The sequence below is a fragment of the Chelonia mydas genome, chromosome 4 (assembly GCF_015237465.2).
Source record: "Chelonia mydas isolate rCheMyd1 chromosome 4, rCheMyd1.pri.v2, whole genome shotgun sequence".
Classification (NCBI taxonomy): Eukaryota; Metazoa; Chordata; order Testudines; family Cheloniidae; genus Chelonia; species Chelonia mydas.
Genome location: NC_057852.1, coordinates 26,319,152 through 26,334,428, shown reverse-complemented (window position 1 = coordinate 26,334,428; position 15,277 = coordinate 26,319,152). Strand labels below are relative to the sequence as shown.

The window sequence follows — 15,277 nt, the reverse complement described above, 5'->3', positions numbered from 1 at the left end:
AATGGCACTAATTGTGTGAGAGAATCACTCATTTTTGGTGCATTTTGTAGACATTTTGCACAAGTGGGGTGGAACTGGACATTGTCTCCATAGAAGGATTTTTGTTGTGTATTTCCTTTGTGTGTGAAAATATTTTTAACAGCAAGAATAGCCAGCTCAATGTTGTTTTAAAGATATACCAACTCATATGTCTGCCGAGGGGAGGGGGTGTGTGTTACTGGGGCTCTTCTACAGCTACCGCAAATGTGCAGTAAAACCTGAACCTTCAAATTCTACTCCTGTCTGCACAGACAGTCCCCGGCAGCTAAATTGGTGTAGGTTTCCTGCACAAGGGGGAGGAAGCAAGATTTGGAGAGGGGATGCAAGAAAAGGAGGGCACTTACCACCAGAGAATCAGGTGCTACACTAGCCACAAGACAGGCATAGCCTCTGCAGAGCATCTCCAGAGCCACTCTGTGACCTGAGGAGAAAGGATTCCTTTCCACTTTGCCTCTGAACATATATAGAGTCCACTCCCGCTACTTGGCCTCTGGATTAGGATTAGAATTTGTGCTTGAGTTTAGAGTTTGTGCCTCTGTGTTCTAGGTAGACTGTGCGTGAGATCATGATAATAATAAAATTGTATATATTCCTCTCTTTGATCATGATATCATATAATATTCCTCTCTCTGGTCTTCTGTAGCAGTCCAGATATGTGGATAAAGTTCCTCTTTGCCCGCAGGCAGAGACAGTACAGTTAGATCTTTTGATGATATCATCCCCTTTAGACGCAGGGTGTTCTTGACTCCCAGACCCCGTTACCTCTGTCTCGAGCAGGTGGAGCGTCATAACCTTTTAGGGTGACCAGATGTCCCGATTTTACAGGGACTGTCCCGATTTTTGGGTCTTTTTCTTATATAGGCTCCTATTACCCCCCACCCTGTCCCGATTTTTCACACCTGCTGTCTGGTCACTCTATTACCTTTGGAGCTGAGAGAAAGGCATGAGCACAGAAAAGAATGCAACAGGCCTCATAGGCCTAATAGCATTTCTGCCCAGGCACTGGTTTGCAGCTGCCTCCACAATACCACCAGATGCACTGGCACCTGATACTGCCCTCGCAAGGAAAAGCTGAACGACATCCAGCTGCTCTCTTAGATCCTCCAGAGGGATTTCAGTCCAAACTCTGCCTCAGAGTCTGTGGGGCTTATGAAAACTGCCTTTAAGGCATTCAGGGAAAAGGGACTAAGCTAAGAAATAGAGAGAAAGTGAATCTCCTCTTTCCAGCAGCCTTCCACCTTGTGATACCCTCTCAGAGAAGGACCAGTTACCAGTGATCCTCAGGCTACTTCCATTACAGAAAGGGAGTCCCTAGGGAACAAGAAGGATAGGGGGAGAGCCACAGGGATGATGAGGGCCAGGGGCTGATCAGGAAATGCCTGATCCCCACCCACAAGGGAAACAGGAATTCAGGTTCTTCCAGGGTTTACTTCACCTGCTAGCTCTTGGCTCTAACCGCCTTGCCTTCACTAGAATGTTTCTTTAAGTTAGAAGAAAAGGAGTACTTGTGGCACCTTAGAGACTAACAAATTTATTTGAGCATAAGCTTTCGTGAGCTACAGCTCACTTCATCGGATGCATGCAATGGAAAATACAGTGGGGAGATTTTATATACACAGAGAACATGAAACAATGGATGTTATCATACACACTGTAACGAGAGCGATCAGGTAAGGTGAGCTATTACCAGCAGGAGAACGGGCCGGGGGCGGGGGGGGGTGGAGCCTTTTTTAGTGATAATCAAGGTGGGTCATTTCCAGCAGTTGACAAGAACATCTGAGCAACAGTGCCGGGGGGGCGGGGAATAGTTTTACTTTGTGTAATGACACATCCACTCCCAGTCTTTATTCAAGCCTAAGTTACTTGTGTCCAGTTTGCAAATTAATTCCAATTCAGCAGTCTCTCGTTGGAGTCTGTTTTGGAAGTTTTTTTGTTGAAGAATTGCAACTTTTAGGTCTGTAATCGAGTGACCAAAGAGATTGAAGTGTTCTCCGACTGGTTTTTGAATGTTATAATTCGTGACGTCTGATTTGTGTCCATTTATTCTTTTAGGTAGAGACTGTCCAGTTTGGCCCATGTACATGGCAGAGGGGCATGGCTGGCACATGATGGCATATATCACATTGGTAGATGTGCAGGTGAACGAGCCTCTCATGGTGTGGCTGAGGTGATTAGGCTCTATGATGGTGTCCCCTGAATAGATATGTGGACACAGTTGACAACAGGCTTTGTTGCAAGGATAGATTCCTGGGTTAGTGGTTCTGTTGTGTGGTTGCTGGTGAGTATTTGCTTCAGGTTGGGGGGCTGTCTGTAAGCAAGGACTTTTCTGTCTCTCAAGATCTGTGAGAGTGATGGGTCGTCCTTCAGGATAGGTTGTAGATCCTTGATGATGTGTTGGAGAGGTTTTAGTTGGGGGCTGAAGGTGACAGCTTTCTGTTATTTTCTTTGTTGGGCCTGTCCTGTAGTAGGTAACTTATGGGTACTCTTCTGGCTCTGTCAATCTGTTTCTTCACTTCAGCAGGTGGGTATTGTAGTTGCAAGAATGCTTGATAGAGATCTTGTAGGTGTTTGTCTCTCTCTGAGGGGTTGGAGCAAATGCGGTTGTATCTTAGAGCTTGCCTGTAGACAATGGATCGTGTGTTGTGGTCTGGATGAAAGCTGGAGGCATGTAGGTAAGCACAGCGGTCAGTAGATTTCCGGCATAGAGTGGTGTTTATGTGACCATCGCTTATTAGCACCATAGTGTCCAGGAAGTGAATCTCTGGTGTGGACTGGTCCAGGCTGAGGTTGATGGTGGGATGGAAATTGTTGAAATCATGGTGGAATTCCTCAAGGGCTTCTTTTCCATGGGTCCAGATGTTGAAGATGTCATCAATGTAGCGCAAGTCGAGTAGGGGCATTAGGGAACGAGAGCTGAGGAAGCGTTGTTCTAAGTCAACCATGAAGTTGAAGTTAGCTGACTCGAGTTAAGAATGCACCTTTTTTCCTAGTGAGGACAAGGCTATAGAGGGCACAACCATAGCTGGAAGCTATTCATTTAAAAATCTGAGCTAATAGTTACAGAAAATTGTTTGCAGTATTCACCTAGTTCCTCTGGGTGCCATTTGCCCAGCAGCCATTACTGGGAAGTCAGAAAGAGCAGATGCATGCAATAACAGGGTGCATGGTTGTTGGAGGGGTTTTAAGTCACTTAGCTTTATTTATTTATTTGTTTGTTTGTTTGTTTGTTTGTTTGTTTATTTCTAAATATTTTTATTTCTTATTTCTTTGTTGTAAAGATTGCAGTTGATGGGTTTAGAAAATGAAGTATACAGGAGGCTTGCCGTCATCTCTGTCCCAAGAAAATGCAGAGAGATCCTTTTTTCTCAGCAAGAGTCATTATATTTGAAGCAGTCCTATTTGTGCTCAGCCTATTTATTAATTTTTGAAACACCAGACACTGTACTTTGGTGCTTTGAAGTATTTTGAAGCGTTTGAATAGAGTCATTATATGGCTGTGAGAGATCCATCTCTGAAAGCTTGTAAACAAGTTTCCATCGTCACAGAGTATTGATTTAACTTATTTATTATAAAAATATTTCATTGAGTAAAATTATTCAGGTCCCCCCTTCCAAAAATGGACTGTTTACTGAGTCTGTGACTGAACAGTACGTCTGATAGATATTCTGAGTCACCACTAAGTGAAAATGTTGCCCATACTCTGCTTGAATCACTAAGTTTTACCATAGGAGACCAAATGTAATAACAAGCACTAGGTGAACCTTTTATTAAGTACATCTGCAGTCCTATCACTTTGGGTTATACTCTTGGCCAGTTTGATAAGTTAGGGAAAAATCTGACTTTTTTGGATAAGGCATAAAGCTGATTCTGAGTAACTGCCCATTATAAATGCTATTGGACTCTTAGTTGGAGCTGAACTAATATGGATGAAATCCTGGCCTCACTGAAGACAATTGCAGAACTCTCATTGACTTCAGTGGGGTCATGATTTTTACCCGTGCAGGCAGCTATGAGACATCATAGTCTAGTGCTAGTGGCTAGAACAGGGATCTGGGGAACAGAAAACAGGGGTTCTGTTACAGGCTTCGGCACTGATTTATTTTGTGACCTTGAGCAAATCCCTTTACCTTACACTGTGTCATTTTCATCGTCTGTGAAATGCAGATGTACATATTTACACACTGTTGTAGTGCACCTTAAGATCTTTGGTTGGAAGGCACTTTGTAAGTGCAAGGTATTACTAACATAGTTATTTACAATGCACGTATCACACAATATTTCCTCGCCCCAGACATGGTGGGTGACAAGTTGCTGTCTCCTGGGAGATGCATTCTCTGACATATTTGATTACTAGTTGAAGTATCTCTTGGCCAATTGAAAGCACAAAAACACAAAAGAGAATCCATTAACAGAAAAAATTACACGTACAGATTCTCACAATTTGGAAACCGAGTTTATACTTGCAGCTGAACACACACACACATTAATATAAAATTTTCCATGTACCTTAAATAACATCAAAATAAGTTTTGGCACAAAGGAGCCCTGTAGAGTGCAGATATTAACCCTGCTCACCTGGACACATTCTGAGCTGGATAATTAAATTTTGCTTTGCTGAAATTTCTCTTAGACTTTCAAGTTAATATGGTATTCTTCATTGCCAATCCTAAACTATTGTATAGGGTTGTTGTGCCTGATAAAGCAGTTATTGGGTTTCACCACAGGAGTGAATGAATTTTAGTGGTGGGCACAGTGAGATATATAAAATAGTGATATATATACTGCTATGGAAATATATATATATATATATATATATTATATGGATATAATAGTGTCGGTGATATATATACTGCTATGGAAATCATTAGGAGTTTGTCCTTTTAATTCAATGGGCGCAAAATAGAACCCATTAATTGTTATTACAGTTACTAATTATATAATACCATAATATTATATGATTACATTACATTTATGGACATTGAAAAAAAGAGGTGTAGCTCCTGCCTTTGAATCGACCCATAGTTTACTTAACCAGTTAATATATTATGTTAAGCACTTTGGGATCATCAGAATGTGTCTTTGCTAGACTGTGTATCTAGAATGCAAGTTATAGTAAAAGGCTGTGTCTATAATAATTCCCTCCCTGCTGTCCCTTTGCTCCAGGAGGGGAAGTGATTAGCTGTTCTCCTCTACCAGCTGCAAATGATTATCCCTCCAACCTCCTGTGCTCACTTAGCTGTACCAGTCAGCAGTTAGGGAGATTTAGCCAAGGCTCCATCTATTCTGTGCCTCTTCCCACCCATTCCCCACCCACAGATGTCAAAGTAAACAGTGTAGGAATGTAAGGAAAGGTCTATCTCTTTCACTCGCTTGCATGGGTGTGTAGTCCAAGTTACAATCCAGCCCAGAAGAAGTATAATTTTCCATTAAAATGTGATAAGAGGCATGTAGTGCTGGTGAATAGTGCTAGATTGACAGCCCTGAAGATTGAGGCCTTCTCTTAATTCACAGAACTGGTGTAAAACAGGCACCTTCCGTGCCAGTTGTCCTTAACCTCCTCTTCCATATGCCTCAGTCCTTACCTGGAGGGACAACCTGGAGGGGTTAGAAGGTTGTTCAGTCCTTGGGATCTCTTCTGAAAGTGCCAAAGTGATGCCAATTAATGCCAGTTTCAGACTTGCCGAGTGCACTGTGTTTCTTTTCAGGCTAGAGGTGTTTGGCCCTTTCTACAGGGAAGTTCGAGAAATTTAATGGATTTTTCTGATGGCAGGCTCAGTGCTGTGTGTGGGTGGATTTTATATGAAATCTGAGTGATTGGTGTGTGTAAATATCCCTGAAACTAAACAGTTCCAAAGTCATCTTCTCTTTCCCAGACTTCTCTCATAATTTAGATTATCCAAATCCACAAGATAGAATTCTAAGCAAGCATTTCTCTCCTTTTCCTTGTTCTCCCTTCTGAACTTTTTCATTTTCTTTTATTTCATTTTCAAAATTTTGAGCAGTTCTTGGGGCTCCCTTGCAATTTTTCAAGTTGTTTATGGAGGTCAGAGATCAAATATTTGTGAATTAAAAACGGGAAGGCATGTTTTTTATGGATCATTTCTTTCTGATGTACATTCATAAGATGTCATTAGCACTTTTTATACAAAACTGATTCAAATGGCTTGACTTTCTACTTTGACTTCTCACTTTAGGGCTCCACACCACCACCACCCTGCTGCAAGTTGGGGGTGGTAATGGGTCACAACACCTACTCATTCGAGGATGGCTGCATCCAAGGTCTAGGTAGCCTGCACAGGGGTAGAAGTGTATATTCCCCTTATGTCCCCAGGTGGGCATGCAGGCGAAGGGATAAATCCCAAAGGAGGAGATAGTACAAGCAAAAATTCCCCCTCCCCACCGATCATCTTCTTGCTATTTATTGCCATGAAAGAGAGTAGGAGCTATACTGTAACCACAGCAGGGAAGCTTTTAATAAAGATGGTATCTTTATTTATTGAATTTACCTACAGTGTAAGGAACCTATCAAACATTCTAGCTGCCCACAAATGCATTCAGTTATCTCCCTACAATTGGGTTTGTTATTGCATAACTATAAAATAGGAAGGCATCTGCTTCTGGTGGTTCATGTTTGAATTTATGCAAATATATTAATTTATGCAAATTTTCAATTTACTGGAATTTTGTCAGGCTATTGGCAGGTATGCAGTTGTGAATGGGGTTTTATTCTGTGATGTGGATACCTGTATGCTGGGCACTTGACTGAAACTATCAACTCATTTCACAGTAGAAATGAAACATCTGTGGGATGGTAACATGTTTCAGTTATTACTGATGCGGGGTGGATTTGAATTGGTGTCCTAGAGGTGTCCGTAAGCAACTACCAGTCATTCGAACTATCGAATCCTCCTTTGTGTGTAGTGTATGTGGCAGAGACACAGTGGAAAGTGTTTCAAAATGGCTTCTAATTTTGCGCTCACGAGTATGTGCATCTGTATGTAGTCAGGCAGGTAGACATAGAATTGCGTGCCCAAACAGGCACACTCAGAGTCTGTGAGAGCAAATATAGAAGCCCTCTAAAAATGGGCTATAAAGTGTGTGATGTGGAGCAAATTCTACGCTGACTTGTATCCCATGCAATTAGTGAGGTTGCATGAGGTGTAAATCCGTGCAGAAGTTGGCCCGGTGTGAGTATGAAGGCTGGGTTAACTTTAAACCAGGATATGTGTAGTTCTGTAAAAACCAAAGCACTAAAAAAGCAGCAAGGGATGAAGAGGAAATTCAGTTTATTCTCCTGTTTCTGTCAGTCTCTGGGTCTCATACAGTGTTTAATGGGACGTTGTCAGGATTTAACATCCACATTTTGACCTCCCTTAAAAGTTACATTGCAAATCAACTGAGTCCTTAGAACGACATTTGTAATGCAGAAGGTGGCTCATGAGGAACGTTACAAAATGAATTCAATCGGTTTCCTGTGACTGAATAGTAGAAGCACCTACAGTAGTGGTAAGATCAAGATCTCTCTTAGAAGTCCTCCTCTCAAGGTTATCATGCTATTATTATTCTCCGGTGAGGTTTTTAAGCATTACAGTACTGGGTGAATGTACAGAAACTGTACCAGGTCTTCTGTGGGATCTATATAGCATCATTTCAGCATGATAATAGGTCAGCTGCTATCTGAGATACCTCAAATTAAATGTTTCCTAAAACAATTAGAAAGTGCGACCATGGTAGGGATTATTTTTTAAATGACACCAATAGGATTCTGACCAGTCGCAACACAGAGGAAAATTACCCCATTCCTAGTTGTATGACCCTACAGCCAGATTCTGCCACCTTTTCTTAGGTCGAGTGGTACTTTACTAGGTAAGACATTCCTTTTCAATCACTGGGACTCCTTGTGAAATGAGGCAGTACTGAGCATGAGTAAGGGCAAGGCCAGCAGAATCAGACCCTTACAGTCTGTGAAAGTTCAGGAGGTATCATGCAGGGTCACCTTCTGCCAGACATGCCAACTCTGTGAATTAATCGTGAGAGATGCGATTTCAAAGTAAAATGAAGCCTGACTCATGACTCGGGATAGAATACTCAAAGGTCAGGATTTCCTGACCTTTGAGAGTTCTATCCTGAGATCATGAGTCAGTCTTAATAATTTTACTCAGAAATCGCTGTCAGCCCCAGTGGCTGGGGCTCCTGCTGCCAGTCAGCCCCAGTGCTTACTGACACAGTTTAGTACCTTACACCAGAAGTAATCAGTGTGGTTCCTAATGGAGTAAGGTGCTACTTAGCAAAAATTAAGGGTGTCAGAATCTGGCCCATAAATTTCTACATTCACTATCTATACATATAGCATATCATCCCAGCTGATGTCTCAGAAACTGATTTGATCTTCTATATATTCTAGAAAAAATGTTTAGCTTAGAGATGATGTAACCATATGGTGATACTGTATTTATGATCACACGCTTTTAAGCTATAAGACACGAACAGAAAATGTGCTTCGAGATGGCTACCACACAGTTTGTGAGACCAAAAGACTTCAAACAACCTAAAACCTGTGAGCAATTCAGTTAGTCCCAGAAAAGCAGTGCCTAGACTAGCTTGTTGTTGTTAAATGGAGAATGTATTCAGAACCCAGAGATAAAAGTTATGCCAGTGTATTTAATGGATGTTATTGACATGATGTATATTTCATATCTTCAACATATCAGAAAACTGCATTTGCATCCAGAATTTTAAGTCCGTTTTGTAATCATTATTAACCAGTACTGTCCTTTAATTTTAAGACTACTTGCTTTAGCCCTATAGTAACCTAACTCTCTGCTCCATCAAATTCCATTATAATCAGCCTCTTTGTAAAAACATAATATTGTAACTGCTAGGCTCTCGAGGCTATAAAAAGTGGAAATGGACTGAAGTGAGAGATCTTTAGACTAGCAGCAGTTGCACTGTGAAAACATAACCTGTTTTGGGCACATCCTGTACATAAAAGCTATTTTTCCCTCATAGACAGGACAATGAACAGCCCTGGACCACTGTTGGAGACAACTGAGCTCTTCAAAGCAAAGCAGTTTTCGAAAGTGGTGTTTGCCACATTTCCAAATATATATGCCGTATTTTGTTTTTACTTCGTCTAAGTACAGCAACCAAATTTTGAGTGTTTAGTTTCAAGGAGAAAAGCTAGTATGTCTTTTCCTCAAAATAGCTTATAATTTCCTGGGCAAACATGTCAAAGAAAAGGAAATTAAAAAGATAGTAGGCTATATAATACCTAGCAGGAAAATGCATCTGATTATAAAGAGTTCCTCCCAAAAATCTGTATGATATTTTATGCTTCAATTCCTGTTGTTGTTTTTTATGATGTTACGTTGTTAACCGAGTTTTGGATGGAAAGAGTGTGCAGCATAAATGACAGTATACAACTGTGCACAAATATTAATTAATCATCACCTTCCTGAATAGAGCCTCTATGAGGCTGCAGGCAAAATCAAGGGTTTGCTTGGTTTCCAGAGCATGCAGTGCGCTCTGTGCTGTACAATTGGGAACATTCATGTTATGAATATCACCTTGTAATTCATGTTGTCAGAGGCTGGGGGGTAGCTGGCCTGAAAGTCTGTGTTCAGCAGAGAGACGCATAACCCTGTGTTAGGTACTCAGTGATGGGGACAAAGTATGCACACTAAGATCAAGTATCTTTTAATTAAATTTCCTGGCATTACAGTAAGGAAAAAGAGAATCAGTCACGCTATACAAAATATTTGTATGCGAGGTTTATATACTTAAGGTCCTTTGTTGGACGACATTTTAGAAATGATGATGATTTTTTTTATGGATGGACACACTCTACAAGTTTATTGAGACTTTGGCATCAGCAACACAGTGCAACTATGTTAAAAAGTGGTGCATAGATTTTCCCCTTCCCCCCCACATACCTTGGCTGCCATTTTAAAACTGAAGAGAAGAGCATTTTCACAGGGTTGGTGAATTGTAAGGGTGGGATCATGCAAAACACGGAGTATGTCAATTGGTATTAAAAAGTCAGCATCTAACCAACAGGTATTGCAGTAGTATCTGAGATACCACGATATTTCCTTGTACTTAGAATAGGCAAAAATGTTGCACATTAGATAGCACTGTGTGGTAACCGGGTAAATGCTAGGTTTGTAATGGCAGTGACAGGTTATCATCATTGTTGTTGTCATTGCAGATTTTTGAGGATTGCATTATGAGAGGGTATGTGGGAAGGTATGTTGGGGGCAATGCAGAGCGCAGTGGTGTGCAATACTGTAGTGTGGAGTACACCCTTGTTCTGGACAGTATTGTTCAAAACAATACCACTTACAATAATTATACTGTGGGGTTTGAGACCATTAGTGTAGACAACTGGTCTGTTTTTATGAGGGGTGTAGCCACGGTGCTGTGGACAATTAAGTGTTAGAGTGAACAAGAGTTGCTCCATCGGCACTTCAGTCCATCAGAAGCCCCAAACAGGAGGATATTTTTTTTTAAAGGAGGAGACTTGTGTTTTTACACAGCTCCCGAGAGTGTGAGATGGGAAGCATGTTTCATATTAAAATTCTACTGTGCCAGATCCTCACCTGGTGTCAATGGGAAATGGAAGCAATGGAGCTACTCTGGCTTACACTAGCTGAGGACCTGCCCTATGTTTATATGTATAATGTGTGTGTGTGTGTGTGTGTGTGTGTGTGTGTGTGTGCGCGCGCGCGCACGTATGCATGATATAAATGAGTCTTGCAAAATATTCACTCACCTATAATGTTGGGTGAGTAAAATGTTGTTGTTTTTCTTAACATTCTCCTCATGATAAGGGCTGTTGAGTAGATGATCAGCCAGGGCTCATAAAGAGTTTTACAAGCACACTCTAATATATTACTCTGAACAATAGCTTCACCAACTCTAATACACTCGGGATATTAATTGTATCCTGACAGGTTTGATTGTTCGGGAAGTGAGCATTGAGATTTCCCGTCAGCAGGTGGAAGAACTCTTTGGACCTGAAGATTACTGGTGCCAGTGTGTCGCTTGGAGCTCTGCCGGCACTACTAAGAGTCGAAAGGCCTATGTTCGCATTGCATGTGAGTACCTCTTCTCTGGGATGAAGTGACTCTGGGTTGTTTGGGTGGGGACTTTTGCTTCTAACCACACACACTGAAGAGGCCTTGAATCTTCTGTGGTGGTTGATGCAGCATGTCGGACTTCAGACCACCAGTATTGCACTTAGATGTGTCAGTTCATCATTTCTTGTTTCTGAGAGCCAGAGGTGCATCCTCCTCCTTTCAGGTTTATGAAAAAAGAAAGCCAACAACAGCAAATTGTTTGTGAAGTTCTGCAATGATCCTGATGCAAGGAAAGTGTTTGCAGCCAACTGGCTGGAATTTTTCAAAGCAAACACTGTGATGGACTAAGAACAATTCCCTTGTGTCTCTGCAGCCATTTAATAATGCTGCTTTTGCCTGACAAACAAACAGAGACCAAATGTAGCATATCACTGTAATCAGAGAGGAACTATGATAGCAAAAATAGGCATCTTAACGCTTAACATTTCATCCTTGCTATGTATGGTTACTAGCCTCAATATTTATTTTAAATCCTTTCTCCACTCTCATTCTACCCATGAAAAAACAGGACAACCAATCTCCAGACAACAGATCTTCAGTTGACAATACAAATATTTAATGTTCATTAATTTTCAAAGAGGGACTTGTCTTTGTAATACAGCATTTGCAGCGGGGATTCCCGTTTCCCTTTCATGCAGATTAAGTGAGTTTTATTTAGTACAATGCAAGCAAGCTGCGTAATTCAGAAATTATTTCACCTGCCTTTGGAAAAAGGAACAAAGAAACATTGTTTGGTGAGTGTTCACCAGCAGCTGGATACTTGTCTGGCTCGTCTATACTGAATATAGCCTGAGATTTTAGAACAAGAGGAGAGAATTCCTCTTCCAGGAAAAAGAACATATCCCTTACCAACACCTTTAAGAAGGAAGACTAAGGAAGGACTGTTTACTTATCATTTTGCTATGAAACAGTGTCACCTCAAGCCACTTACAAATGGTTTTTTAGCACTCCATCCTGCTCTCAGTGAAGTCAGTTGGGTTGAGGCTGCTCAATGCACCTACAAATCAAGCCATTTTATTTACATGTCTAGGTACAGATTTAGGAGGCTAATTTTAAGTACCCAAGTTGAACACTTTGACCTAAGCTCCTTGACTAGAAATGGATCTTGCCTACAAATTTTGGATATAGAGATGGATCTGGAGAAGAATCTCCCCAGAGTTCAGTGGAGTTTGGATGCAAGGTTTTGGCCACATCCATCATACAGACGCAGACAACTTGTAATCAGATTATCAGATATTATTGCATCAGATAATAATACCTGGCTCTCACGTAATGCTTTTCATCAGTACATCACAAAGAGCTTTCCATGGAGGAATCAGTACCATTATTAGAACTGAGCAAAAATTTTCAGACTAATAGTTATATTCACCAAAAAATACAGGCTTGGATTGACCAAAACTATTCGTGATTTTGGGTTGAATTTAGCAAATAGTTTTGACTAAAAAAAATGGGGAAAAAAAACAGGAAAAAAGTCCAAACATTTCATTTCAACATTTTTTAAACAAAACGTTGTGACTTTTCATTTTGAAACACTGATTTGTTTAGAAATTTAGCTAGGCTTACTTTATTAAAATAAAGATTAAAAACCATCCACAAGGAAAATAAAACATTTTGTTTTGGGTTGCACGATACAAGTCATTTAACCTGAAACAAAACATTTTTGCTTTTTTTGTTTTGGCAAGAAAAATGAAAAATTTCTGTTTTGGGTCAAACCAAAACAAATTTGTTTTTTTTATTTTTATTTTGGTTTGACTACAGAACCGAAAAATCTATTATTCACTCAGTTCTAATAATTGTCCCCATTTCAAGGGTAGGAAAATTGAGGCTCAGAGGTACATTGACTTGCCCAATGTCCCCTGCAGATAAGTGGCAGAACCTGAGTCCCCTTCTGGTACTTTATCCGCTCATTGTGTCATAGTACTCTTAGGAGTACTTAGGTACTTCACTATCACAGCAATGAGTTCACTATAAATATCTATATAGACAGAATCTGCATTGAATCCCAATTTCCCCTGATTCTGGAGTGTTTCATCTATAGCATTTTGTACTGAATCCTTTTCTCAGGGCAAACAAACATTTCTAGAGTTCTCTACGGTCTTTCTGACAGGAAAGCAGTGAACTTTAACTACCCATTCCAAATGTTAGCACTGTGCTTCAGAGAGCTTTAGCAAAGTTTCAACAGCTTTTTTAGATTACAAAACCTGTATTAAATCACCTAGTAGATTTTGGAGCCCTGCCAGTTAGCACTTGATAGATAGCCATCATATTTACTTCAATTAAGGGTCTGAATGTATATCAGATGAAGATAACAGAGCAATGTTAAAGTTACAAATGTGTAATTGCCTTTCATGAAATTAGATATGTATATATACAGCAACTGCACTTTAGCCAAGAGTCTGTCAGTGATTTCATCATAAACTCCTATTTTCAGAGGCTTATAACTTAGCTGTAAAAAAATCATTCTGGGCAGAAAATTGGCATCCAAGATCTTTGCTTGTGATTGATATTTCTGACCACATTTAAGAGAGAGAGGGAGAGAAAGTCAGTCTAGTAATTTTTATAGTGCTTAAGTGTTTTTTTTTAAAATGGTGGAACTGAGCCTATGAACTTTGAGTTTTGCTTTTTGATGATGATTTTTTGCATACTTTCCCTCGATTTGGGGCTTCTTGGACAATTATGGCCCAGGCCTGTAGCCTCTATTCACAGGACTAAGAGCTGCAGTGTTAAGTATTTAGCCCGCAGATTTATGCTGAGCAGCAAAAGCACAATCACAGAAAAATCATCTATTTTAAACTACAAAATTTTCAGCTGGCCTTATAGGTAAATAATAAATATTGGTATGGACTCCAAACACATACAGTATGTACATCAGTGAGTGGAGACATTATTGTCTAAAAGGTAATAATAATTAGCCAAATTCTAGGCTCAGTTATGTCAGTGTTAATCCAGAGTCACTCAGTTGATTTCAGTGGATTGACTCTGAATTGACACAAGCATAACTAAGCCCTATTTCAGCAAGATACTTAAGCACATGCCTAACTTTAAGCAGGTCCCATGGGACTATTCCACTGCTTAAAGTTCCAGCTCAAGGATCAGTGGCTAAGGTCTGCGCTGTGCCAAACCTTGCTGCTGTTCTCCTGAGACTTTTCCTACTCCAGCCCTATCAGGCTTCTGCTCTACCACACTTGTGAGTAAACCCCTCCTTTAGGCCCAGGATCCCAGGCTTCTACTCTCCCACAAGTTTTCTCCTTTCCCTCTCTAAGCCCAAAGAGTGACTGCCATCTCCTGCCCTCGCTTCCTGACCTTATACCAGCCCTGCCTGCCCCTGCCCAGCTGGGCTTCATCCCCACTCAATGCTTGATCATCAAGGCTAACTCCTGCTCGGGATGGTCTATCAGGTTACTTAACCCATCTTGGGCCACAATAACCCTCTCCGGGATAGTGTGGGGTGAAGACCCCATCACACCTGTCTAGACTAGATTTGAAACATAACTAAAAATTCAACTGTAGCCATACCCATATCACTGTGAAATCTCAAATCCTACATCCTCTGGGCATGCCCAGGTAAGCTGTGCATGATAAGGTATCACTCATCAGAAAGACCAAGGTGCCAACATTTAAAATAGGCAGTAGGAGGGTCCAGCATTGCTGCCGGAGGGAATGGTTACCCAAAAAGTTTGCAGTGGTGCAGCTGCACCACTGCTGTAAACTCTCTAATGTAGGTGGTCTAAGCCAATGGGAGAGAGCTCTTCCATCAGCTTAATTACTCCAGCCTCCACAAGTGGCGGTAGCTATGTTGGTGGGAGAAGCTCTCCTGCCGACATAGAGCTGTTCACACTAGTTCTTATGTCAGTGTAACTTATGTTGCTTGGGGGGCATGATTTATTCACGCTGGTGAATTTCACAGGCTGGTGCATGTTGGGGAACCATGGCCCAGACAGAGCACCACTGAGTTAGGAAAGAACAGTCCTTGTGCTGCTCTGGTCATTATCTGGGACAAGCAATGGGCGTGGAGGCTCTTCACACTCTCCCCCATATTGTGCACCTGCATAGAATCCTGCAGAATCTGGCCCTTAAATTTGCCTGCAGTAAGCACGCAA

The 15,277-nt window shown here is 41.0% G+C and overlaps 1 protein-coding gene across 5 annotated transcripts in view; it reads left to right on the top strand.

Annotated features, from left to right (window-relative positions):
- Positions 1-15,277, top strand: part of UNC5C (unc-5 netrin receptor C) — a 345,359-nt gene that overhangs the window by 227,869 nt on the left and 102,213 nt on the right. For all 5 annotated transcript variants that reach the window (XM_037896935.2, XM_037896936.2, XM_043545436.1 and 2 more), the window contains one exon: positions 10,992-11,135. In XM_037896935.2, coding sequence (XP_037752863.1) covers positions 10,992-11,135 — 144 coding nt within the window. The remainder of the gene's footprint in view (positions 1-10,991; positions 11,136-15,277) is intronic.